The sequence below is a fragment of the Poecilia reticulata genome, chromosome 4 (genome assembly GCF_904066995.2).
Source record: "Poecilia reticulata chromosome 4, P_reticulata-male-v2, whole genome shotgun sequence".
Lineage (NCBI taxonomy): Eukaryota > Metazoa > Chordata > Actinopteri > Cyprinodontiformes > Poeciliidae > Poecilia > Poecilia reticulata.
This window is the reverse complement of record NC_088833.1, coordinates 16,487,436-16,515,423: the sequence shown is the minus strand read 5'-3', so window position 1 is coordinate 16,515,423 and position 27,988 is coordinate 16,487,436. Positions and strand designations below refer to the sequence as shown.

Genomic DNA, 27,988 nt, shown 5'->3' with positions numbered 1-27,988 from the left:
AATAGCAACCACTCAATGCTCATGCATACACATATAGTATCTGCAGCTTGCTATTATTGTCACTGTGCGTGCTCCTACCAGGTCGACTCACATGTGCTCTCCATGCATCCATGCATGACAGTCACCTTTAACATATGCAAAATGTCGGGTTATTTAATTCTCCTTTTACCTCAGGGATTCCAACTAATTCGGTTTGCACTTTCATGGAAAATGTTGGCGAGTTAAATAATACTAATAAAAAAGGAACTTAAAAAATACACCAGAATGCAATGAAGATTTGCTTTTTTTACTGGACAGATGTTTCTGCAGCTTGTAAATCTACATCATCTGCAGCCAGCTCTTTCTCTGACCACACTGATCGTGTCCGTCTCGATTGTAGGCACTCAGGGAGGAAAGCATCGTGGTTATAACGATGGTTGTTTTTGATCTGTGAGCACGCCGTGGTTGACTGTTCCCCCTCCTGTTGCGATGGTAGTTTGTTCTTCTAATGTTCTCCCAAGTAAAAGAGGCTTTTATCCTGGCAGGAGGGGAAAGCCCTCTCAGCTTTTTGCCTCCTTCCCTGTGTCCTCTTAGGGATGGAAAAAAAGGGAAAACACAGGATTTTCTTCTGGTACTTAGATTTATAGGTTTATTGTATGCTCTGTTTGTGTGTGTTTCTCCTATCCATTTAAAAAAGCAGGATCACACTGCTTGTCGATGAAAGACCGATCTTTTATAATTCTTGCGGGGCTTTTTTTGAACTTGCATTGGAGAAAATGTGCGTATTTAGTAAACTGAGAGGTCAACTGTTTGTGATCAGCACCTGTTAGATGGTCGATGCATTGTTCCGACTATACAAGAAATTTTAAAAGTGCTGCCTGGGCCTCCGTCTTCACATGTGCAGAGATATTTGGAGCTCAGGCATGAACAGGGAGATGAGGAAAAGGGAAGAGAAGAAGAGGTTTGTAATGAGTGCAGAGCCCTGGGGTTGTTAAAACAACAGCCTTGTTTCATCGGAGGCCATCTTTCCTTCTATCTTTCTTTCCATTTGCTTCCCTCTGCATTTCTCTCTGTGCACCTGATCGACCTGCATCATCACTGCCTCTGATCTCACATCAAAGGCATCGTGTGTGTGTGTGTGTGTGTGCATAGGAAAAAGCTCAAGCTAAAGGCGGTATTTCTGTAGATTTCATCCCATGTATTTTTGAAGTAACACACACGCACACGCGCGCGCACACACACACATCCTCCGCCTTGTCCCCGGAGCCTAACAAATCAGTCAGGCAGATAGAGAGGGCAGGAAGGCCACATTCTGGGGTTAAACACATGCCGCTGAGGAACAGCGCCGACAGACAGCGAGACCACACCAATTCTGCATGCTTGGGTGGAAACCAGAGACCTACATATCTAATATATGGCACAGAGTATGAGTGCAATGTTTTGTATATGCCTACTGTCAAACGTAGACCTCATTACAGGATGTCAGTTGTGCTTGTTGCGGATCTCCCTGCTGTGGCGGAGCTTAACAAAAGCCAATGCACTGAGAGCATGCCAGGCGTGAGGGTGTCGCAGCACACATACACGACTTTCTGACATCATTTGGTGGCTTGATGAGCAGGACTGACAGCCCTTGTTGATTGTGAAATGTGCCATTTTTTCCTCTTCTTTTCTTTCAAAGTGATTGGAGTTAGAGAAAGAAGTCTCGAGGGAGTTGCGGAATGGATTTGTTGCAGACAGGCAAAAGTTTACACTATTGTGAGCAGACATATATAACTGTCATTTTAAACCCTGACACACTGATACAGAAAACTGCGCTTTTCCTCTGAATGAAATGCAACAGTATGGATTGGAGAGGTTGTTAGCAGGATGTAGAGTAAAAGTTTTGTCATTTATACCCTCCATCACTACTGCATATCTGTCTTGAGTTTCAATAACCATGGAAGCTACTCTGCTTCAAGTAACTAACACTCCAGAAGCGCCTTTCGATGCATTTGACACAGTAGCGTACACTATTTGTTCACTAGCTGAATCAGAGTGCCATGGATTATTCTAGACATGTCAGAAAATTGTGTGCATGAGCCAGAGATACTCAAAAGTCATTTTCTCTGAGTCCAAGATCAAGACTGAAGACTGTAATGACTGAAATAAACTTCTTTACACAAAATGCAAGACGACAGACTCATCTCAGTAAGCTGAATGCTTGAAGTAGCTGCCATGGCATGTGACTGATTAACATATCTAATACACTTTTGAACTCTTGTGGCACCGGCAGACTGGAAGGTGCATCAGACTTTAATCTGAAGATAATTAAGTGTAGAAAAAAAAATAAAACAACACATCTCAGCAAAAGTAACTCGCAAAGCAGTACACTGAGGATTTTACACCCTACCTCCCAATATACATAGACTATGCACAAAATGGTGGCTCATCATCAGTGACATCCACTTGAATGAAAAGTGTATTCTTAGATACATTAACATATCTACAACAGCTTTCATCTAAAAACATATAAGCTGTCAACAAATTCTGCAACACATTAAAATGATTCAACACACAAACTTTTTCATATCCCAGTTCAGATATGTTAGTGAATACAGGATCCAGATTTCTAGCAGTGCCATCCCAAAGACCCACTGATCAATCAAGTCACTTCAAGTGGAGCTCAAATGTATCGGCGTGCTCCGATCACCTTTTAGGCACCTCCGCCTTATAGGTCAAAGTTTACCAGGATTGACCCCTCACCCTGATGTGTCAGGGTGTAAACACTCCCCCAGTTCTCTTCAGAGAATAGCACTGGGCCTGAGCCATAAATCACAGCGCTGATAATTGGTAGAAAAACAGCAGTCCAGCACTATATAACCTTTTACGTGTCGTCTCAACTCTTTATTATTGTGCTAATGAGTGGCGGTGGATCATGGCCACAGGCGCAACTTGAGAGGATGGCGGAAGGGGTTCAGAACTGTAAAAATCAAGCTACCTGCTACCAATACATCTGCACAGTTGCACAGCAGCTGCTGACGTAGAAACCATAAACGTTGGACGTTCGGTGCAGAGGACTGTGAAGACAGGAAGGGCAGTGATGCTGAAGCATACATGCGCGTATTGAAGCATTCCCTCATACAACCTTGCATATGCAAACAGTCAAGCACAAACACAGTGAGTAGCTGGCTCAGCAGTGTCCATTACAGACTGCCATTAGTATGGAGATTGTGCTAATTGTCCCCCATAGACCACACAGGCGGTGCTCGGCGGGGCGACTGTAGCTCTACGGGCCTGAAAGACAGAAGAGACTCTTTAAACGTCCCATTGTCTCGGTCGTGACCCTTGTTAGTGCAATTACTAATCAATCACTGAATAATTAGGATGCTTGATGTGGATAGTTTCAGTAAAGAATGTGCTATTTTAGCCTATTGCCCTGCTACATAAACTCATGTTCAGAAAGTTTTCGCCTTGTCTGCAATTAACAGTTCAGAGAAAATACGTGTCAGTAATGTTTGTACGAAAAAAACAACTAATATTTGTTTGGACTCTCATAAAGACTTTCTCTGTTTTTCAGGATTAACTCTAAATGTGAAGTGCTTTTCTTCACACACACTGTGTCTTGGTTTTTGTAACTTGTGTTTTGCTCATGTCTAGATGCATTTTGCTCCGGGTGGGCCGGTTTATGCCCCCACAGGCTTGGAGAGCACCCAGTTTTCTTTAGTAGCAGCTCAAAAGCTCCTGATCAGTCAAGTAGAGGAGATTGAACTGTGAGCAGCGCCTCTGTGACCCTGCTGAGTGAGAACACAGGGAGGAAGATCTATACCCGCTGGCGCTGCCACTGGACTCTTTGTTCTCCCGTGTTTGCTGACAGGAGGGGGGATCAGAGGAGCGTATCGACAGGGGGGGCTCACAGCGCGCTGCGCTCACCACGGCTACAGAGCTGTGTGTAAGTGATATATTTGGGCACACACTCAGAAGTTTGCAGTCGTGTTTCTGCCCCATGTAGAAGGCACAAGATTGGAAGCAACATGATTTGCAGTTTCTAGTCTTCAAGTCTAATTTGTCTTCTTCTGAATGGTGTCAGTGTGTGTGAGATGGTGGGATACATCACTCAGCACACAGGGATGTTGTGGCCTTTAGCCACAGAAGACAACATGAATAAAACTATATTTACTGCTCACTTTTGTTCTTAGCAGGCTGTAAATACTGCTGGGCAATAAATTTCAGTGGTACAACAACATGTCGGATTCCTAATGGAGAGGTGAGAAGCATCTGGTTATGCAGATAAGACGGTGTTTTATAAATATATGTACATCCAGGTCCACTTTGTTATAAATGCATGATTTTGACTTTATTTACCATTTTATTCTTTTTTTATTTTATTATAAAAGTTGGAGTTGGGAACAAACACAGACAAATTTCAGGTCTTGAATTAACCTCCAAAATGTGTTTTATTGTGTATTTTATCAAAATTGTTACCATAATTTCAAAACAGTAGACATAAATGGATAAAACACTAAAATGACACATGTTATACTTGATTTAACTTGTCACAATTTGTATTATTAAAATTACTGTCTTCTCGTCAGATAATCATAGATCAGGGTCATAGATCTGGTTTTTAAACTGACCCTACTTTAGCTGTCAAACACCACTGAAACTCATTGAAACTAATTACAATTTTGTACAAACTGTGATTGAGAAATCTGTATTTAACATATGGTATTCCTGCATGTATTTGACAACTCTAAGTGATGTAGATTTCAAAGTAAAGTCTCGATATCATTAAAGAAAAGTGAAATTAAAATGTACCATTTGACCATTGTGTTGTTTCACGAGGAGCATGATGATAAAACCCCAGATCGGTAGTTTTTTTAACCTACTATAATGTCTAAAATGTTTGAAAATCTTGGAATTTTGAACTGGAATAAGTGAGACAAATGAAAACATTACAAGCAGGAGTGCAAGAAATTAGCAGCCATATTAAACAGTAATCCATAAAGATTTAATATACGCTGAATTAAGTTATTGTCCAAGGTGCTTATCTTGATGTCCTTGCTTCTTTTGATTGCTCATGGTTTTTGTGTGTGTGTGTGTGTGTGTGTGTGTGTGTGTGTGTGTGTATGTGCATTTGTTTCATTTAAGATAAGCTGTTCAATCATTTGTATCCTCTCATCTTTTGAAGATAAAATCCATCGTCATCTGACCACTATTTCTTGCTTATCCAGGCAGACACAATACCATTCTTTAGGAAGTGTGACTAAACCAAACACAGGTGTATCAAGCTGCACCAGGTGCTTGTGGTTCACCAAAACCAGCAGCAGTCAAAAGAGCCTTTCTGACAGTATCAGATGTTATCTTGAAGATTATCTGTAGTAACGGGACGGATGAGGAGAGGTGGTGTCTGAATCCCCAAACGACTTTTCACTGAGGGTCTGCTCACATGTTACCACCAAGGTCCCATGTGGGGCCCCTTCTTATTACAAATCAAGCAGATTGTGTTGGGGAACACAGCGATTTAGAAATGCTTTGAAGTCATGCTGGCTCTTAGTCTCTCCCTGATCCTTAATGGCTGAGCTTTCTGCTGCTCACCTTCACAGCACAAAGTGCATGAGGGACAGGTGTGTGAGAGGAAAGCAGGTTGGTGTATTTTCTCTGCAGAAAGGATAATATGTCAAACCAAAATAGAGAGGAGGAATTCTGTTTTTACTGCCCTCAGGATTTCATTTTTTGTCAGAACACTGGATCTTTGCTAAAATGAACTATTTGTAGCCGTTGTAGCAAAGAAAAAAAAAATTCTTTGTGTAATTCGTATGTTATTCATGTCCTACTGTACATCATCTTCTCCTGTGCATCCCTGCAGGTAAACACCTACTGTATTTACCTATTGAAGTCAGGAAATGATAGGAATGCAATAGGAAATGCACTGGGAGCAGTTTCTACAAGTGCAATTTTTTAACTACCCACTTTAATCTTCTACAACAGCTGTACAAAATCATCTGGAAAACCTGTCTTACTTTTCAGAGCATGCCTCACCTACTTGATAGCAGGAGCAATAATGTGGTTTAATCTCACTGTCTGCTGTAAAAATGCACTGCAGGTGGGTGTCTTCAGAGTAAAATATTATTTGGTGGTTTCAGTCTGTGTCCATTTCAAGTTAATGGAGCGGTATGGAAGGTGCTCTAGGTTGAATTCCTTCCTCTAAAATCTGATTTACTAAATAGAAATGGTAAATTCTTCTGTATCAATTAGTCTTGGCAGAGGTAAACTCTTGAACCTGTTTGTCTGAGCAACAGTGATAGCCTGATTTAGTTTGTATTAACCACTAATTGACAGACAGAGAAAACTGGGAAAAAAAAAGAGAAATGTGATGAGGAGAAGTGGGAATAATAAGCACGAAGGAGAAACAGAAACAGAGAGAACTAATGTAAACAAGTCTTAGGTAAGGCAATCATGATCTGTACTTGGATGTCAATCTGTTTTTATATCATTATTATTTAGTTTTTTTTATCTGTTTGATATCTATATGAAACTCAGTTAACATATGAAATCTAAACATTATAGAAACAAATCTAAAAAATAGAAAAAGACGTGGACGGCCTGAGTACCCAACAGAGAACGACAGACCTCTGTATATTATTTCAGTGCAGGTTGATGCCATCAGGATGAATGACAGGTCAACACATTGTTGTCCTTGACTTTGTGAGCCTGTGTGACATTGTTGATTCTGATGGACAGCAGTCTCCGGGCGGTATTTTGATGCACAGGATGTGAGCTCAGAGCTGAAACAGGGAGGAGAAAACAAGAATAAGAAGTTAAATTACTTTGCTCAAGTATTCAAACCAGAAACCTTAATGAATTTTATTTAACAGGATTGTCTTTCAAGATGCTGTCTGTCCACCAATATTCTCCAGTAAAACTCTGAGGTCTTCACAGAGCAGCTTTGGTGACTGCTGAAGACACGTGGTTGCACTGGATTTAATTTAGGATATCATCGTAAAAAGGGCTGGTTGCAAATGAACACAGCACTTTTTTGGGATTTCACATTTTAGAAATAGCATATTCCTTCCACTTTGTAACTATGCGCTGCATTATGTTGGTCTAACATAAAATTCCAATAAAAAACATAGTATTTTGTTTGCAATGTGACAAAATGTGAAATAGTTTAAAAGGTACAAAGACTTTTACAAGGCACTCAAGTTATGTCAGATCCCTTTGCCTAGGATGCTGTAACCCTCCATATTGTTGCCAGGACCAAAGCTTGAGAAGACTAAAAGCCTACAATGGAGGCTAAATGATGTCATTTTGATCACAAGTCCTGACTCAATCAAAACCATGATTTTTTTCTGCTTTTTCCTTCGTAGCTTTGTGGCCTAAATCTGGACATGGAGCTTCTAAACATACAAAGTGTGATATTAAAGTGAAACCATCTTCATAAGCAGTCCAGACTGTTCCTGAGTCGCCTTCTGGTTGTCTCTGTGTGATTTCTGAAAGGACCCAGAGGGAATGTCGAGCTGCAGTCAACCCAGTGCTGTGACACGCTGAGCTGCAATTGAGTTAGCGACCGAGCGGTTACACTTAACCTTTGAACGGCCAAGATCATTCTTTCCACAAATCAAAAAGGAACTTGACCAAAACAAGGATCACTTCAGTGGCTTTGTTTTCTTTGAACCTTATGAAACATCTTGATGAAACGCTTTTCTTTATGTTGTTACATCGAGTTGCATAGATTCAGTGTGTCACGTTAAAGTTGGAGTTCTTCTCTGTCTGTAAAATGACGCACAGGGATATCAGAACTGACAGCGAGTTTTCCTGCAGGTTGCAGGTATTGGTAGGACCTTTGCTGTACTCTAAAGAGGAGTGACAGCATCATTATGTGTCAAGGAGTGCAGCTCACAGTATGTTTGTACACATTGGGTAATTCCTTAGGTAACTATAGTGAAATGTATGATGAAAGGTTAGGATTATACTGGAAAAAAAAACAAAAACAGTAAAAAGAATATTACAGTCCATATTGCGGTCTGTAATTATAAGAAAAAATCTAATGCATAAAGTTCCCCCATATTTGACCATGTATTTATTTTAGCTTGAAGTTTCGCTAAATATAATTTTGAAACACAGTGAAACTCATAAATCATAAAACTAACTTTTGTAAAGATTCACGTCTTTGACAGGATTGAAAAAGAGCTCTTGAAAATGGATCTGCCCCCATCACTCTATCAAACCTAGAAACAAAAAAAAAAACAGAGGAGGAAGGAGGGAGACCTGTTTCTGTCTATCCTATTTATAAATTAAATAGAGCTTAATTCTTCCTCTATGAAAACAACATCCATCCATCTGTACATCCATCAGGTGAATGTAAAGAGGCTGGACTGAGAGTCAGCTCTTCTCAGTCTGAGGCCAGGGTCCTTGACTGGAAAAAGATGGACTTTTCTCTGAGTTGGGTTTCAGCTTCTATCAGAAGCAGAGAAACTTAAGTTAAGCAAACTTGACTTCTTTATGGCTTTCTTTCAAAAATTGGTTGAATCCCAGGATTGCCCAATATATTTAGGTCTTCACAGAATGACTGTATTAACAGTGACATTACATTACACCCAGATCAGCCCTATTCATTTTCTTTTTTTATATCATCACTACTATGTCCTAATATATGTTGGTCTGTCCCACACATCCCAATAATATTTCTGGAATTTTGTGTTTGTGACTAAATATAAAAATGTTCGTGGGCTTGAATACTTTTGGAAGGCTGCTGTAAGTAGCTTCATACTGCAACAAATAGACAAGAACAGCCTTAAATTTCCCCTGGATTTCACTCCCTCCCTCCTGTGTGGAAGTCACTAGAAGAGATCATTGAGCCATGCATCTCAATGAGGACAAGATTGATTGTTTGGAACGGAGCAGAGGCAGGGTTCGATCTTTGCCCTCAGGGCTACGAGAAGGGAAACACGGTCACAGAGACAGTCGCACAGGTTCCCAGTCAACTCTGAGTCACCGAGATGATAGGACACATATATGCGGAGCCACGCCCGGCTAGATGGAGCAATTGTTGTAATAAATGGAGAAGATGAGAGAGAGAAAGAAGGAGAATGAAAGAGAGAGAAATGTTGAGCTTGTGTGCTGATTGACCTGTGGCCAGAGAGGTTATGTCCATTGATCTGTTGGGCCAGAAGAAAAGGGCTTTGGCCTGAGGTGCTTCAGAATGAGTCTATTTGGAGTTTAGGCTTCCCATCCATTCCCACCCGAAGCTTTTTCATCATCTGACTCCCCCGACTCAGAAGTGACGGCTCCCGCTGTCCTCATAAGCACCAGGCACTACAAAGGCCAAAGGCCAATCAATGTTCCACAAGAGGTTGATACAGATCTTATTAGTCAATGAACGATCATTAGTGGTCTAACGAGGCATTGATTTGTGCAGGAGCTAAAGGTTGCGGTGAGTGTCTTTAATACATTAAACACAATTGATTGGAGTAGTTGGGGTGTTATGAGGAATGGCAGAATTACAATGGACAGTGAGAGATTTGGGGTCAAGCCAGGAGAGGAGAGAATGTTGTTAGGATTGAACACGGTGCCCAGCAGCACATTTGTCCTTTTATGCATTACCGGTGTAGCAATTCTTCAAATGATAAAAAGCAGATATGTAGGAGGACTAAGTCAAAAGCAACTGGACTTGCTGTTTCAAAGGCTGGAGCTGCAGCCTTTGAAAGCTGCGGAAATGACTCTGCTCATAGCAGATGTGTTACTACAGGGCCTATTATGTTGCTCATTAAATACCCAACCTCTCAATAGGCCATTATTTCCCCAATAAAAAACAAACGGCGGCCTGCATACTTTCCCCTGCTCCCCCCCTCCGCCTCTGCTTCAGAGGTTCGCTCTACCTCACAGCCGGCTAAAACCCCTGACTAATATCCTGCATGTGATGCTTTTAAATAGGAAGCAGGCCGCTGTGTAGGGTGGAGTACAGGTGTGGCAGGAGCCAGAGGATTTTATAGCCCTCCATATCCTCTGAAAGTGTGCCAAGGACCTGCCTACCCTACCCACCACTGCAGCGTTGGCCGCCAAGCGTTAACTTTACTCCCCCCCTACCAATCCTTGCACGCCTACTGCTTATATAGAGTCTTTGCTTGTTATGGGTTTATAGAGGGATTTCTGATGTGCTTAGAGAATTGTTTGATGATTGGAATAATGATGCCATTTGGAGTGAATTGTCTCGGGACTTTATTGCCAGTGAACAACGAAAAAAACCCCAGACCAGACCTACCCTATGCTTAAAAAATGAAAATCCAGAGCTTTCTCTTCACGCTTTCTTGTGTCCCCTGCCATTCAAAGCTGCCCCATCCTGCTCATGTCAATCAGAGTTACACCACGTCCACAGGTTTGTCACCCGGGGTATGTTCGTCACCACGTCTCCCCCTCCAGAACAGCCTTTTCATGCCCCGGCATAATGTCAGTGGGTGACATCCAGGCCTGATGTGATGTGGCATTCACTAAAGGTCATGTTAGGCATCTCCGCTCCATCTGCATCAGCAGAACTGGCAGCCGTCATATGGGTGCTGGCATCGGCCATTACCCATGGCCTCGGGGGGACTCGATGCTCAGAGGATTTGTCAGCAGGATTCTCGTCTGTCTGTTCTAGGGTGGATGCAGAACAAGAGAAATCAGGTCCTGACCATCAATCACACGAGGGGAAAAAGAAGAGGACACCAGGTCTTTTCGTTCCACCAGATAAACTTTGTAATCTCATGATGCTCTGGATAACTCGGATGATCCAACGACATACCCGTGTTGTGCCCAAAGGAATTTATACTCACAGTGAATTAAAGCTGTATGTAGTGAATTGAGCTCTATGTGTTTAATTAGTAGGCTGTATATTTTACTATTGAGCAAATAATATTGGCACTGTTGTTAAACTGTTTAAAAGCCTTAAAATAATCCTGTATTGCAGCTGCATAATCTAAAAGTGAAATATTTTATAAAGTATTTTTAGTTAAAAGAGCAGTATTATGTGTTTTTCAGGCACATAGTTATTTAATAGCAAAATAAAGTAACTGTCACCTTTAGTTTCTATAAAAATGCTGTATATATCAATCGACACATTGAAATTAGCCTCTTTCTCTTTAAGACACTCCTGTTCTTTCTGACAGCACGTCATCACAAAAGACTCCTCCATTAAGCCATTTACAATCCTCTTTAGGTTCATTGGACTGAGAAGCAGATCCTCATTTCCACCAGGTGTTTGCTAATTGTTGCTGTAACTAGTCTGTAACATATACATTTAAAACCAGAGAATCAATGTTCAAAGGATCAATCGGTCTTCAATATGAGGAATAAATAAATAAAAGAAGGTTTTGGTTCTAATGCAGCAGAACACTGAATTTTACTCTATGAATTACAGAATGCACGCACCTCTTCTTAACAGACGTGATTTGGAAATGTTTTCCAGGCCTACTGTTTAGTATGGTGGGGTATCTGTCTATTTCTGTTTTAAAGGCTGCAGAAATAAGATAATTAAAAAATAATAATAATCAGTCGTCCGCTCCCCTTAAGCTATTCATTGCTCATCATTTAGTCTTTCAGTAGGATAACTTCCTTTTTTTTATAGCCATCTTGTTGCCCAAACCAAAATCTGATCAAATCATGCATCATAGACACGAGAGTTTAAGAAAATAGGGGAAATGTTCTATTTTCTGTCTTTAACCTTCATGAAATATCATAAAAGAAGAAAAGTTGCTTCCCTATTTGCAAAAGAGGATTGTATAAAGTATCAACTCCAGGGTTACCAGTGGTTTTGTCATCTGAAGTTTCAAAAAAATGGAAAGATTACAATTATTTCTTCAATTGGATCTTTGACCACCTAAATAAAGTTAAAGTCTGGTTTATTTGTTACTGTTTATTTATCTACAATAAAGATTACCTTATTTTTAGAATTTCTGCACATCTGTATCAATGATGTGAACGTATTTCTTCTTATCTGTATTTGTCAACTAGCGGACGATAGAGTAACTCAAATCAGAGAACTCCCGTCAAAATATTTTACAATGCTGGTGCAAAACCTTCATAGAAGCAGAGAAAAGGCCTTCTCCCAAGAGGGCTGTGGGAGAAAACGGCAACTGGACAAAAATCCTAGACAGCCAGGAAACAAGGTCTTGAACTGGCGAGACACAAAGAGAGAAAAAAGTGAATCAGACATGGAGACAGTGAATCCATTTGGAGATGGGCCAGTCAAACTCAGCACATCCCAGAGCGAGCGGGCCAATCCATCCGAGCCAGTTGCCGTAGTGAGGGAACGGTTAACAAGCCCCGCAGGCAGGTTTTACAGCCCCTGTTGTGTGTCTCAGACCCCCCAGGCTGAAGAGGGGCTGAGGTTGACTAATACTGACAGGTTTTATGTGGGCAAGGGCTGAGGGCAGCGAAGGGGTGGAGACGCGTGAAAAGGTACTCATGAACCAACAACTAGTGCTTACAAGCGTCTAGTAGGGAAAGTATGTACACACACATTCATCTCTGCATCCAAACCACAAACACTCTGGCCCCCCACACCATTAAAGCGGATGTCTGTGAGGACCAGAGGTGACGGATGGATGGTGCAGGGGGGGGGAAGGCTGTAAACAGAGAAAAAGAGGGGGAGGCTTATCCAAAAAGGGCACCAATAAAACACCTCAAAATCAAATCCCATTGCTCTTATCGCGGCGCCATTTAGAGACGTTATCTGTGCAGGTAATGTGGTTATAAATTCAATTTCACCACACAGATTTCATTGTTTACTGATGCCTGCGTGTTCCGGGCGGCGGAGCGCAGAAAGCCCGGGAACGTTCAATGCGTGTCGGGAAAAGTCATTTGGGCTTCCAGGAGGGGATGCAAAAAAGGCGAGGGAGGATCGGGAGACAGGGTGGTGGTGATGGGCAGAAAACATGTCACACTCTCAAGGACACCTGACTCCAATTTCTATTTTCCATCCCATGTTTTATTTACAGGCCATTTGCTCCCATTTGGCTCCTCATTATGGGGCCTCATAGCTCAACTCATGTCAGTCTTTACAACCGATAGTCTGGAGTTTCGCTGGTCTGTTTGAGGTGGAGGCAGGTTAAACTGTTTTTATATTTTCTTCCGGTGTTTGGATGCTAAGTTATTTCACTGATCTGAATCAAGGAGTTCAACTTTGATTGCCTAAATAAATCTGTCACTTTTTCATAACTTGTGAAGATAGGAAATTAGGTGCATCATGCCTACTGGCTCTCTCCTGATGATTGATGGCTTTCAGGAGTAAATCACCTCATCTACTAGGTAAAATCTTGATATAGTAGAGCTCTTGAGGCTCCTGGCTGCCTGCTTATGGCAGTAATCCATCAGTAGGGCCCAATGGGCCGAGCGGCCCTCCTGGGTAATGTTCCTACTGACAGCCTATAATGTCAACATGCTGACAGCAGGGGGCCGCGGCAGTGTGTTTGTGTCTGTTCAGCTTGATTTTACCTTCATTTAAACTGACTAAAGGTCTGCTAAGCACACTCTGCTCTGGCTTCAGCTACCAAAGGTGTTAACTGAGCAAATAACAGTAGACGCTAAAGAAATTTAGTGAAATGTACATCCATATTGGTTAAATATTTCTTCCTCATTTACAGAGGCTTGTAAACATATTGATACTCCTTGAACTTTTTCATGCTTTGTCACGTTGCAAGTACAACTTTCATTGCTGGGATGGTTTTGCACTGAATTTTATTTAGAGGAATCAGAGTAAAGGGTCTGAGTTTAAAGATCCACAGCGCACTTTTGGAGTTTTTTAAATTTTTATGCAAGAATTAACATCAGATTATTTTCCTTTTACTTATCAATTATGTAACCATTTGTGTTGATCACATGAAATCCTAATAAAAATCAGCAGATGTTTCTGGTTGCACGATGACGCAATGCATAATCATAATACTAATTTTTGCATTTTCTTTACATTAAAAGTTGTGGTGGTTAAATGCGAAAAGCTCTGCAGGCATTAATACTTTCAAAAGGAGCTACATCCTGCAAGAATAATTTCTTTGACTCTGTTTTCATCCATCCATCCATTTTCTATACACCCTTGTCCCTTAGTGGGGTCGGGAGGGTTGCTGATGACTCTGTTTTCAGATTAAGATATTCAATTTGTAATTTTTATTTATTTTGGTTTTTGAAGCGGTTAAAAATAAACTGAGTAAAATCTTCATCCCATGTTTTCCATTTGTTTGAATATGAAATTACCAAAACTCTAATATGATGAGAAACTAGAAAACATCCAGTTCATCCATCCATTTTCTTGACACCCTTGTCCCTCAGTGGGGTTTTAGAGGGTTGCTGGTGCCCATCTCCAGCTAACGTTCCGGGCGAGAGGCAGGGTCACCCTGGACAGGCCGCCAGTCTGTTGCAGGGCAACACAGAAACACAGGACAAACAACCATGCACACACACTCACACCTAGGGACAATTTAGACAGACAAATTAACCTAACAGTCGTGTTTTTGGACTGTGGGAGGAAACCGGAGTACCTGGAGAAAACCCACGCATGCACAAGGAGAACATGCAAACTCCATGCAGAAAGACCCCAGGCCGGGAATCAAACCCAGAATCTTCTTGCTGCAAGGCAACAGCTGTACCAACTGCTCCACTGTGCAGCCCAACATCCAATTCGATTTCATTAAATTAAATATTTTTACACTAAACTTTGCCAATAAATGTATATATAAAACCACTGATATTTTTTGAAACAATATTTTTCACTTAAATTTCAGATAAATGTTGCAGTGGACATAATCCATTTTTTAACGAAAACCATAATTGAAACACATTTGATTGAGCATTGGTTTAAAATGTAGGCCAATTTTAAACCATTTTGTATTGTCTTTCTAAATCACACTATCAAGATCTTATGAAACAAAAACAAATGTTCAAACATTAAATATTTCATAAATACGTCATGATTTCTAGAACATCTTACTTATTCAAAGTTTCATAATAAAAGACAAGGAAATCCTGAACAATTGTAATCACAAAACAAAAACATTTCCACTAATGTCACTCCACAGCCATTTTTTTATCATGTAAACTCAATAAGTGGAAGGAAAATTAAGAAATAGTTTTGCAATACTAAATCGTTTATTCCTGAAGGTAAACGTCTCTGCTTTGTCTTCCCTCAGGTAAGTTGAAGGGTCTGTACGACACCCAGGCCCCGGTGTGTCCAATCTGCCAGGCCGTGCTGCGACCAGGAGAGCTGCAGGATCACATGGAGCAGGAGTTATCCAAACTCGCCCAGCTACAGATCAGGTACTTTTATTTTAATTAAACTACAAACAAACTGTAACGCAGTCTTATAATAAACTTAAAGTCATTATTTTCTTGAATACTAAAATGAAAGACTTTGTCATCTGACCTTCCTGCGGATCACATCTGTACCTCCTCCTCCTGACTCTTCTACTTTTCCCTCCAAGCTTTCACTTTGTCTATTTATCAGTTTATGGTTTTTCTGTCTGTTTTGCATCACTGTGTCTCCGCTCTGTTCGGCTCCCATGAGATAACTCATGTTGACACGTTTTGTATCTAGAGGCCTCTCCTCCTTTATTCTGCCCCGCTGGTATCTCTCATCTTCTTTGTCACCTGTGTGTAGTGTTTACAAGCCGCCTCATTGTTCCTCACATATTTCATATCACAGCCCCCCTGGGCCTCTGGGCGACAACTCGTACAACGGGCTATAATGATAATGTCCTTCTAATGGCTGATTTGAGCCTATACACACTCAGTAACACACACACACGCATACACACGCACAGAGGCTCTTGCTGTGTAAAATTCAAATTTAGACGCATGCATTACCTGCTGCTTAAACCAGAAGAATGATTCCTCCAATAAAGACATTACGCTCCAAATCTGCTTAACGACCGCTCCATGGACAGTAATGGTTTCAAATTGAACTTTGCCCACAGGGACACTCCGGATCTCTGCATGTGTGCATATGTGTGTGTGTGTGAGACAGAAAAAGAGCAACAGTGTATGAGAGTAGGGCATACAGTATCTGTGTTGGTAGACGTGAAGTGTGAAGGATTGAAATGAGTTCTTACACAGACCTGAACACAAATGTATATGCACGAGTTTGTAAAAGTACTGGTGATAAAATAGTCCCTGTGGTCTTTGTGTACTTTATTAGAAGCTGTGCACATAACAGACGTCTTTCTATTTGTGTGGCAAAATAAAAGCTTTTATTTTTTTTGTGTCTCCTTTAGCCCCGCTGCACTGCAGCACGACCAACTCATAAGAACATCGAAGGTCAGTAGATATGTGATCCCTTCATTAAACCTAACCAACTCGTCACACTGTTGTGTATTTGTCTCAATGCGGCACGAAGATATGCAGCTTTAACTTAATAGTACTCCAACTTCCAGCTGCCATTGTATTTTGACCCCAGCTAAACCATCTTACCACAGATGTGTTTTTGATGTGTTGAAAAATTCTGCGGCACGAGCGTCGCAACTCAGAGATGCAATATTTACCACAAATGTTCTGCAGCGTCACTAAAATGTTGCACAGATATTCTTAAAGCTTTGCATGTCAAATTCTGAAAATGACTGGCTTGACAAGACATTGCATTTGGTTTCAGATTTCAGATAAACATTATTTGACCACCTGGGGCATTGACTGAGGATAGAGAATTAAACTTTCAGCCCCAGCTGGTCAGGCGATCAGTATGGGGGAAAAAAAAAAAAAGACGTGTCATAAACGACATAAAATGTACTCATGTGATGTGTAACAAATTCAGCTTAATTTCTTCACCTTAGTATTAACACAAAGGCATGTTTTGAAATATGCTATTATAAGCGTGACAGCAGCTTGTTGCAAAAGTTCTCTCTCATTCCGCTTGAAGCTTTATTTCATTTCTTCTCTCATATTTCAGTCTCTGACACTTTCTCTGCACATCAAGCGTGAAGGAGGCTCTCCCACTTCACCGTCTCGGCCATCTGAGGAACCGCACTCAGACCGATACCAGGTACCATTTGGAAAAGTAACGCAATGCATGTCAAGTGGTTAGGATTTGTTTTATTTATTGGCTTCCTGTAGATGTGAAAATATTTTCAGGACCATTTTCTCTGACGATGGAAATTTGTTGTATATTTTATTATTTAGTTCTTTCCCGAAATTTTCAGTCATTTGCCACAGCTTTATTTTATTTTTAACTTTTTTTCCATTATTCTTTGTTTGCCTGTTGAATTGTACAGAGTAAGGGTCAAATTAAATGTTTAAATTGTTTTAAAGTTAAATAGAGTTTTGCGCTTCACACAAGCATTTTGGCACTGCTGAGAACTTCTGTACATTTCTGACTCATTTTAATTTAAGAACTCCCTGCAGAGCAATTTCTACAATCCAAAACTGTTCACACTGTGGATAAATGACATTTGCAAAGTCTCAAAGCAATTAAAAATACTTTCAGATGATACCAACATATTTTGCTTTGGAGAGACTTTATAGCTGCTTTTAGAAAATGACATCATAAATTAATCAATTGAAACAGTGGTTTGACTTGAATTGTCAATAAACGTAAGTAAAATAAATAAATATGGAAAACAAAAAATAATAGATCAAATAAATTTTCAACTATAAAATGTCCTGGAAGCCTCACATTAGAGACATGAACCAAAAATGTATTGAAATTTTGACTTTTCCCCACTAACCTGAATATTTAGGTTTTATCTTTGATTACTGTTCCCATTTTATTTTCTTCTTATATATATATATGTTTTTTTTATTTCTCTGCTGTTAAATGTTCAAAAAGATTAAGATTTTATCATCATCAACAGCTGAGCTCTTACTTACTTTCTCAGCCTGGTGCTTTAAAAATGCTTTGGAAAATTAATCAAACAAAACAATCTCTTCATGATGCGACTCACACTTTAAGATATAGGAGCAATTAAATGACTGTGATTAAAATACAACATTTCAAATAAATGTACCAGGATGATAGTGACTCAATTCATATCAATATTTGCAAAGCTAATATTTGATCAACCCTATCTTTAGAGTTCTATGTGCAAATCTTTCTATGTTTTTAATATTCTGCAAACACTAAACTCTACATTCTCATATTTATTGCAAATAAATAAATAAAATAAAGTTGTTAAAGTTGTTGTGATGACCTTAATCACTTTATCTTGTTTGCTGCAGACGTTTCTCAGAGTGCGAGCCAACAGACACACAAGACTAAATGGTAAGTTGATGCAAAGTGGTCTAAATGTTGCTTCTCTGCTCTGCAGGGTCACTTTGTGTCCAACATAGTCCAGTGTTTAAAGTCTGCCGCATTAAGTAGCTTCTAATTTAAAGACTTAAGTAATCAGAGTTGCCTTTATTCACACACGGTCGCTCAGTCATGTGTTAGTTTTTTAAAGCCCTCCCTCACTCCCCGTGCAGATATCTCCCCTTTTTTCCCACACAATCTCCGCTGGCCTAGCGCCCACACGAGCAGAGGAGCTATTAACCTTTCCAACTTTGACCTCTTGATATGTTAACAGTCGACGACCTCTGCTGGTGCAGGTGCTACGTCAAATCCGCCCCACTGCGCCCACACAGCGCAGGAGCCCACCTAGACTGCACACAAGCTGGTAAGAAACACAGAGAAGCACTTTTTCTTTCTCCCTCCCCGACCCTCGCGTCTGCATGTGGAGTCCTGGATGTGACATGAAGTATGTTTTTGCACAGGCCGAATACCGTGTTCCATCAAATTATGTTGCTAAATGTTTCCAAAGATGACTGGCTGGTAAATATGGACAGATTGGATAATGATTTTAGCTAGTAAGAATTTTAAGAGAAAACAATATTGGACGATATTCTTCAACCTGATTTAATGTGTAAATATTTAAAATATTTTCCCCGTGAAATCATAGATCAATTGTTGTTCATATAAGTTTAGTGACCACTCAGTTTACCTATATCTCCTGTAAAAGATCCACACAAAGTCGGCATGTTTTTTTTTATTTTTTTATTTTCTGTATAATTTTACTTTAATTTTAAATACCAGAACAACTTTTCTAGCACCCTTAGTATTAGGTTTACAGCTGATCAGCTTACAAAATTTAATGGAGCCTTTATAAACACACAGCGATCAAAGGTAACTTTTTTAAAGAGTGAACTCTACCTGAGATATAAAACCAGGGCTTTATTGCTCAGTAATAATCAACGACGGGATCCCAGATCATTAAAAACACCTTCAGCTGATGTTAAGTGTCCCCTGAAATGACAGCGGCTTTTATGGACTTGCAGCTGTAAATGTCATGAATAAAGAGCTGCTGCATTAATCTCTGCTGCGATGATCTACAGACTGAAGCTGGGGGAGGATAAGTAGCTGCTGGTGGGATTTTTCTTGCTTGTGATCCTTATACAACTCTTACAAATGGTTGGTTTTGCTCAGGGATGCTTTAAAAATGAATCTGAAACGATGCTTCCGTTCTCTCACAGTCAGTTTTGGAGATTTTGTTTTTCCTCCCTCACCATTCTCTTACTGTGCGCAAAAGAAATATCAGCTTACTTTTTATTTTAATTATTTATTTATTTATTTATTTTACAGTTAAAGTTGTTTAAAGCTTTTTAATGGTTGCTTTGACTGTTGATTAAGCCAATTCCTAATTTATGCAGATCAACACACATCTTTCTGACTTTGCATTTAAAAAAGTGGCCTGCTTGCAAAATTAAATTATCAGCACGTAGTCACATCAGTAGTGACTAATAATAAAGTGATTTCGGTGCTATCAAGTGATGCTGTGATCAACTGAAGCTGAGTCCTGGAGGTTTCATCTCCCTCATCACGGAGGAATGGGACACTCTTCAAGAAGCTCAGAAAACTGATGATTTCTGCTAAGTAAACATACCCAACTTAAATGCCTGTGGTTTGTGTGTGTCAGCATGGGTGCCATTTTATGTCATAAAATGAGGGAGAAACTTGTGAGAAAAATAAAGCTAACCCTCTCCCAGCACCACCCATAAGACCACATAAGACTAAATACTCAGGGAGGTCCTGAATTTGATCGCCTGATGAAAACAACAAGCTGAGTCCATTTCAAGGATTTATAAGCAGAACACAGTCACTTGGATTCTGTTTTTATATATTCCAGCAACAGGAAACGTTCCAAAGTTTTAATAATTGAAAAGCAGAGGCAGAATCTGATGCTTTTGTCCCCCTTCAGTGGCTCTCAGACTGGACAGATCCCACTGAGATGAAGTGGCTTCTACCTCTAAATCAGACTGTGGTGTAAGAGCTGGACTGAAGAAGGTGAAGTGGGAACACAATTGATTAACTATTCCTAACATCCATTTTTAATTTGCAAGTTTAAAATCAAAATGAGAATTAATGGAGAATATAAATTTGTCGGACTACAGGAAGGAGTCAAAGTCTTTGAGTCAAACATGTTTGCATCTCTGCCTTTACAAATAGGGGAGCAGTCCTGATTTTATGGCTACTGAGGGGGTCATCTGAACAGATGTCAGTAATTTTATGCTTCTACAGAGGAAGAACAGTGATATATTCATACTTTAAAAGAAACACACGTGTTGAAGCGTGTTGAAATACAGTATATTTAGATTTTCAAAGATTTAAACAATCTTTACATACAGTATTTTATGATAATGTATGTAATCAAAATGTCATATTTTATATTCTAATCTTCCAATTTAAAAATATTCATGACTATTACAAAAAACAATCTAGTTTTTCCCTTGCTGTCTTTCAAACAGAGAATTACTTCACTAATAGAGAAATTAAAACTTTATTTATTTATTTTTGCTCATTGTGCAAAACTGAAAATCACACAAAAAAGCACCATCATTTACAAATAAAACTAAACTTCTAGTGGTTGTTTTGATGGTTAAATCTTTCAAATTGATAAATATTTTATATTTGCTATTTTCCATATTAATTAAAATACATTATCAGCCGCACTACACATATCTAAACACTAAAACTAGACATTAGAGTGCTTCCAGTGCCATCAAAATGTGTTTAAATATTTACATTAGCAAGTGTGCTCCTGAAACACTCAATAAGGTCATTTCAATTAGACCTCATTCAACTCCACAGAAACAACTGGGACGCCCTCACACTGAGAAACATGAGGTTAAGTGCCAGAAACGAGCGGAAAGGTTCTGAAATTGGATTCAGTGACAGAGTAACCTCCATAAATGTTTTGGTAAAATATCGCTTTTGTTTGTGGAATCCTTTATAAGCAGACATCGTCTCAGGCCTGATGCAGAGATGAGGCCAGGCGCAGCTTTGTGACTCTTAACTCACAACATACTTGTTATTATCGTCCATGGAGGAGACGCTCCGGCTCCCGGCCGACTCCTCACACCACTGCTGTCGAGGTCTGTTAGCCTTTACTGGACTTCATAACCGGACGGCATAATGAGCTCCTAAACACACGTCAGAGAGGCGAGAAGGAGGGAGCAGAGAGGAGGTGCTCCTCCGCTGATTAATCAGCCTCACTCTCTCTTTGTTTGATGAGCTCTTCCTCATCTATGACCATCTCTTTAACCCTCATTATGTGCGCTGGGATGGCGGCTCTCGGGTCACGGCCGTGCCCCGGATCCCCGTCCTACTGGGGCCCCGGTGTCATCCAGCTCGCATTAGAGGGCTCTTAAACTTAATGTCCCCTCATGCGATGGGGAGCGCGTGAGGGAGAGGAGGTGCTGTTGGTGTTCTGCTGTGTTAACTTTAATATTTTCAGCGGGGACAGTGTCCGCTGGAATGACAGAAAAGGGCCCTGATGTCACAGCTGAATACATTATGCAGCTCGCCTGATTCACTGTCATCAAGGAAAAGTCATTTTTAAATATTTTGAAAGTTGTGTCCTGCATCTTTCCTCAAACAGGTCAAATGAAAGTTGAAACCCCATCATATTCCACGTGTGTTAAATGTTATTAATGCCATTACTGTGGCAGTGGGCGATCACGTTACTGTCAACCTTCAAATGTGGGAAAGAAATATGCCTTTTCCTAAAAAAGGTTTTTTGGGAGTGTTTTGATAAAAAAAAAATCAATAGATTACTGTTGCATCTATTTTCTGGTCAGAGTCATTCTAGATGACAAATTAATAAATAAACTTAAGATCTTTTGTGAAAATTTAGAAGAAGCATCTCAGTAAAAATTAAAGTTTAATAGTATTGGCAACCTTGATGAAAAGCTTTAAAAAAATCTGTACTTTAATGCAACAACATAATTTTACACTCTGAAATCTTAAAAAAAAAAAATTGTCTTTAACATTACTCAAAAAAATAATGACAAAGTTACTGGTAATATTGTGATTTAAAAATGTAGTATGTTGGTGAGGAGTTTATTTCTAAACTCATCACAATCTCCTTGTTTCTTCTGTCTGTTTCCAGTCAGGATTGGGAAGCTGAAGAGGAGAAAACCAGAGGAAGGACAGGTAATTTCTTTTCAACTCGGCATAAAACACATTTTTCTCTAATCTGAGAATAGTACATCCATGGTGTAGCCTGGTGATCTCAGGTTGAGAGAATGTCAGGGGTCCGAATGCAGAGACACCGTTGAGTCGGTTTGTTCACATGGCATTGGGATCGCTGTCAGTCCGCTGTGTATCCATGTGAAAACACCGCCAGCTGTAAAAGCACAGATGCCGATACGTAGCTGCTGGCGGTGGGGAGACATACGGGCGTACTCATGCAGATGATGAAGCCTGGTGCTTGTGCTTGCTGCAGGAGGCTTCGTCGGACCTGCTGCCGGTGGAGGACGAGTGGAACGAGAGGAGAAGGACGCAGATGACAGCGATAGGGTTTAAAGGTATGCAAGGATCTGTGTTTGCACAGATGTGTGTGTGCGTGTGCTTGTGGGATCTTATTCAGTGGAGAGTGAATGATGTGACTGAGTCACAGTGGAAGAACCACTGAACTTTTCAGTCCAGATTACGGTGGGGAAACGTTCCCTGGAGGCTCGCTTAAAAGTAACAGTTTCTTTTAGCAGGGAGGAAAGCTGAGAGGTCACGGCTCGCTGCGAGACATGACCTTTCCTCTTTAACTGTGAAAAAAGAAACATATCTCCTCGCACGGCAGAGAAACAGCCTTGTTTTGGTGAATATTGGCAATACTTTCAGCAGGTGTGACACTGGTGAGCACGACTTCCAGGGATTGTCGGGACAGCGACGCAGACCTGGACGTTGACGGAGACGATACACTAGAGTACGGCAGAGCGCAGTATCCTTTTACCCTGAATGCAAATATATTAAAAACATTCGATTACATGTCTGAGTAGGCAGTGAACTGAAGAAGAAAAAGACTGCTGTGAAGTCCAAAACTTGATGGCATCAGCTGGGTCTCATTAGATTTTTTTTCCCCTGCTATAAACAGAAGCAAACTACTGCACTCCTTTAACTTGGGTACGTTAACCAGCATAGATCTGCTGCGACACAGTGACATTACAGATTACATTTCTGAAACCCGTGAACATACTCAATGCACAACCACACATGAACATCCTTGTACTCGTGCTGTTTTTATTTATTTTTTAGAATTCCTTTCTTGCATGTTGCAGCTAGAGGATTTGCAAAAACGCACGCAATAACCCCTTTTTCTATGTGCTGATTTTGCGGTCAACTTCTGGCTTCTGCCAGCCGGTGCTGGACAGATGTGAGAACATTTGGAAAGTAAACAGACGGAGTGACTGTTGGATGTCTGTGTCTCAACGTTTGGATGCATGATGCTCGTTCATAAACTGTGCAAATGATGTTTTCTTTCTATTTTGTTTCCGTTTTAAAAAAAATCATTTTTAAACAATTTTAACCACCAAGAGAATATGCCTCACATAAATTATAAAAAATGAAAAAGAAAAAGTGTGATTTAAGAAATCTTTGAAAAAAAAGAAAATTACATAACCACAGATAAACAGAAGCTCACTGCCTTTAACCAGAATCCCCAGCCACATCTATAGTGAGAAATATGATGAAGAAAAAACCCCACAAAGATCTGCAGAACCAGATACAGGGTTCTTTAAATTAATCCTAACATAAAATGATGAACAAATACAACTTATTAACACATAAAAGACAATCATTTAGTCATCAAGAAGTTAAATCTCCTACATTTTTTTAAATTTACTGACTTAAATAATTTTGTGAAAAAAATATACACATACCTAAATGTGCTATTAAACTACCATAAATCAACATTGTGTAGAGAGGGTTCTTTTTATGTATTTATTTTTTCTTTACATAGGTGTTTTAATGCAGCATTAAAAATAGAATCCCCTTCTCTGGCATTTATTTATTTATTTATTTAAATAACCATTAAATCAAAAATAAAATAAAAATCATTATTAAAATTTTTTACAAAGTGCCTAAGGGCTAAAGTCTTAAGTCCGGGGAATTAATCCTTGATGACAGTATTTGTATTTGTTCTCTAAATATGCTGCCCGTAGTTGTGTGGTTTTCCTGACTGCGGCTGCAGATACAGTGAGACGGATGTAATCCCCTGCTCAGCAGAAAGCTCCAAAGAGTCGGCGGCAAAGTATGTAACTTTCTTGATGATGTCCAGTTCACATTAAACAGATAAAAAATAAAATCAAATCTATCTATGCTCCCTAATCATTGCGATTTTATTTGCAAAGCTGCTTGACTTTCTAACACGTGCTCTGGTTGTGTCTCAGCAGCAGCATGCTGCCTGATTCCAGACTGAAGCTCGACTTTCCCAAATGGTCAAACGATGGTGAGTTTCACCGACTGGAAATAATGTACTAGATTTTTTTTTTTTTTTTACGAAGATTTTCTTCTGAATTGTTGGGTCATGTGTTTTAAATGTTTCAAAGTGTTAAATCATTTATCTGTTTATTTTTTTCTCTCAGGGAGTCCCTCCACAAGCAGTGGAGAGAAGCAGGACACTACCGTAGCCGGTCTTCCCAGAACCTGCAGGAACGCAGAGATAGAGCCGTAAGTCGGGCTTTTCGGCATGTCATCAACTTTCACCTCGGATATTTAAAACTTGCTGCTCTTTAGTTGTGCAGCACTCAGGAAGCTGCTTGATTTATGTCGAAGTGATGATAGAGCAACACAAGCTTAGCGCTCACCAGGGAGCTGATGGTGGTGCTGTCCCATTTCCCAGCATGCACAGGGTGAACAGACAGAGTGTAACATTTTCGGGTGTGAAGGAGCCAATTAGAGCTGAGCAGGTGTGACCATGGCTTTCTGCAAACCATATTTTGGAAGCTCGGTTCTCAATCAGATCTGACTTGCCTGCCCCCCCAGCATGATATACAACACTGTATCAATGTGATGATCTCATCCATCAAGGTCCTAGCAGACCATGCAAGCATGTACACATGTTTCATCACACTTAATGCATTGTGTCCCGCCTGTACAGTCTGTTTGCACATACAGTCTATCCTGTAATTGTGTGTCTGTTTGTGTGAGGACAACCCCTCCCCTCCGCAGGCCCTGTCTCCTTCCTATGATAAATGAGACAGCCAATGCCAGCAATGTGATTGCTGCTAAATTTCATGCTCAGTGTCCATGTTGGCCAGCGAATAATTTAATCTGTCTTCAATTTTATAAATGACTCTCCAGTGTCAGCGTAACTTGCGCACCTTTCGCTCTGCCATGCTGTTACTGAGCGCGCTCAGCTCTGAGTGTGTGTGCGTGTGTGTGTGTGTGCCTCCAGGCTTTCAGAGGACTCCACGCCGACAACCCTGGACGCGCTTAAAGCTCGGATCCGAGATTTGGAGAAACAGCTGTCTAAAGGAGACAGATTTAAATGCCTCATCTGCATGGTGAGTATGATGGCAAATTAAACCAACAGAGCAGAAATGCAGGAAGGAAGGAGAGCGGCAGCGCCATAACTGCTGAAGTCCCTGCAGGGGCCTGTGTTTAGGGCTATAAATCTACATTATTAGTCATGGTGTTTCACTGGAATATAAATATTGCTTTTTGTTTAATCATATATTTAAGTGTCATCTACTGGTTTAGATTTATAAGCCTATGAAAAACTCTAGATATATAACAGAAATATTTAAAACTTTGAAGAGTTTGCCTTGACTGGATTACCTAACATTCCACATCACAGTTTATATGTCATTTTCATGCACTGTTTGAAAATGACAAACAGTGCAAGTATTGTTAGTAAACAAAGACTAACAATACCTGGGTTCTGAAACCACGTACCACTTAAAAATAAAAACACATCTCATTGCAGAAAAAAAAGCATATTTTGTCTAATTTTCTTTTCTTCTAGATAATAAAATAATTTCCCCTTTTCTACAAGCTTCAAAATTCTGAGCTACTTTGACCGTTTCAAAATTAAATGATGCTGGTCATAACAAAAAATGATTTGTTCCAATAAAATCTCGTCTCCCGTTTCTCCGTGGTGTTCTTTTTTCTTAATTTCTTAAGGACATCTAGTGGCAGCTTTTCAAACTACAGCTGTGTGTTTCTATTTGCCTGCAGGACACATACACAACACCGCTCACTTCCATCCAGTGCTGGCACGTCCACTGTGAGGAGTGCTGGCTGCGGACGCTGGTAAATCCTCCGACTCACACAAACAGAAAAATGAACTCTAGAGACATTTGTGGACTGAAGACTTCTTTCTGTTTCAGGGAGCAAAGAAGTTGTGTCCTCAGTGCAACACCATCACGTCGCCCGGAGACCTGAGGCGGGTCTATCTGTAGCTTGCAGGAACCGAAATGGGAAATGTTTCAGTTTCAGCCAATCAGAGGTGGTGATGTTGGGGCAGCTGGTCTGCCCCGAATGTCCGCCTTCATCTTCAAGCGCTCCTGTTTTTAAATGAACTACTAACATCCACTAATGTCCTCTGACCTGCTCCCAGGTCGACTTTTGTGCTGCAGAATGAAGCATCAGCTGAGAGCTCAGGCATTACAAATGCTTTGGGAAAAATTATTTATCTTTTTTTAAAATCTTTTGTCTGTTTAAAGGGGAAAATGTTGAACTCAAATGAACTGAAAGCACATGTACATAGTTTTGTGTATGTATGTATTGAGTGCTGTGTGTATATGATGTTGACTAGCACAACAGTCTGGTTGTATTTACTGTACAGACTAATGTCTTTGTTTAGTTTCTTTTATATTTGTTGTTTGTACTACTTTAGGTTTCAAATGTTCCCTGTAATTTCATCTCAATCAGTCACATTTTGTCTCTACCAACACTTTTCTTTCATTTACTTTATTAAATGTACTTTTTATCAACATTACTACATTAAAATGCATCAAACACTTGTTTTTGTGTTTATAAATAATTTGAAAGGCAGATATTTGTCAGCCTTCCCCTGTAAGGATAACTGGATGTGGGGCGGTTTCCCTTTAAGAAGTGAGTCGAGCAGGATTAGCCAGAGACTAATGCAGCACATATGGAGGTGAGGAACCTTAAACCTTTGCTATTTTGAGCCTTTGAGACCAACCGTGGCCTGACACCTAAACGTTTGAGCCCAGTACGTAAACAGATAAAGATTTTCACAACTCAACATTTGAAAATATACCATTAAGGAAACTTGGAATGAGAAACATCTGACTTCAGGTCTCCAAACTAAACCCATGTTACCAGCTTAAGCCTCCAAAAAGTTCTCAACGTGATTGCTACGTATAGGTGCAGCTCATGTTTCTGTTGAATTTATGAGGAAATATGTAAATCCAAGCTAAAATGTATTAGTTCCTGTCTGGATTCTGCTGATGTACACAAAACCTTTGGAAGGACAAAGGAACACAACTCAAAGCAGGTTTGGGTCAGGTGAAACAATATCCCAAGCTGGTCATCATCACAGTTCAGGTGGTAGGGTAACATTCTAGAGATGTTTTCTTTTCCACCAGTGACAAGAAATCTGGTCAGAGCAGAGAGAAAACCCGTAGGAAATGATGTGAGACTGAAGTGCAGGTTAAAATTTCAGTGGGTACTGACTGAACATGCAACCACCGCTACAATACAATGGTCTCAATACAAACACATTCATGTGTAAGAATGGCCCAGTCAAAGTACAGACCTAAATCCAACTGATAATCTGTGGCAATACTTGGGGGGGAAAAAAAA

At 40.1% G+C, this 27,988-nt stretch overlaps 1 protein-coding gene across 5 annotated transcripts in view; it reads left to right on the top strand.

The window, feature by feature from the left end:
* rnf220b (ring finger protein 220b) overlaps positions 1–27,183 on the top strand; it is a 36,296-nt gene extending 9,113 nt beyond the window's left edge. For 2 of the 5 annotated variants that reach the window (XM_008407973.3, XM_081606388.1), the window contains 14 exons: positions 15,117–15,243; positions 16,197–16,239; positions 16,865–16,957; positions 18,130–18,172; positions 18,474–18,563; positions 22,332–22,375; positions 22,668–22,749; positions 23,060–23,159; positions 24,408–24,467; positions 24,607–24,665; positions 24,802–24,886; positions 25,614–25,722; positions 26,396–26,470; positions 26,548–27,183. In XM_008407973.3, the coding sequence (XP_008406195.2) occupies positions 15,117–15,243; positions 16,197–16,239; positions 16,865–16,957; positions 18,130–18,172; positions 18,474–18,563; positions 22,332–22,375; positions 22,668–22,749; positions 23,060–23,159; positions 24,408–24,467; positions 24,607–24,665; positions 24,802–24,886; positions 25,614–25,722; positions 26,396–26,470; positions 26,548–26,619 (1,082 nt within the window). In that variant the 3' untranslated portion in view covers positions 26,620–27,183. The remainder of the gene's footprint in view (positions 1–15,116; positions 15,244–16,196; positions 16,240–16,864; positions 16,958–18,129; positions 18,173–18,473; positions 18,564–22,331; positions 22,376–22,667; positions 22,750–23,059; positions 23,160–24,407; positions 24,468–24,606; positions 24,666–24,801; positions 24,887–25,613; positions 25,723–26,395; positions 26,471–26,547) is intronic. The other 3 variants (XM_008407975.3, XM_008407974.3, XM_008407976.3) reach the window with 3 other exon arrangements.
* Positions 27,184–27,988: the final 805 nt, after the last annotated feature.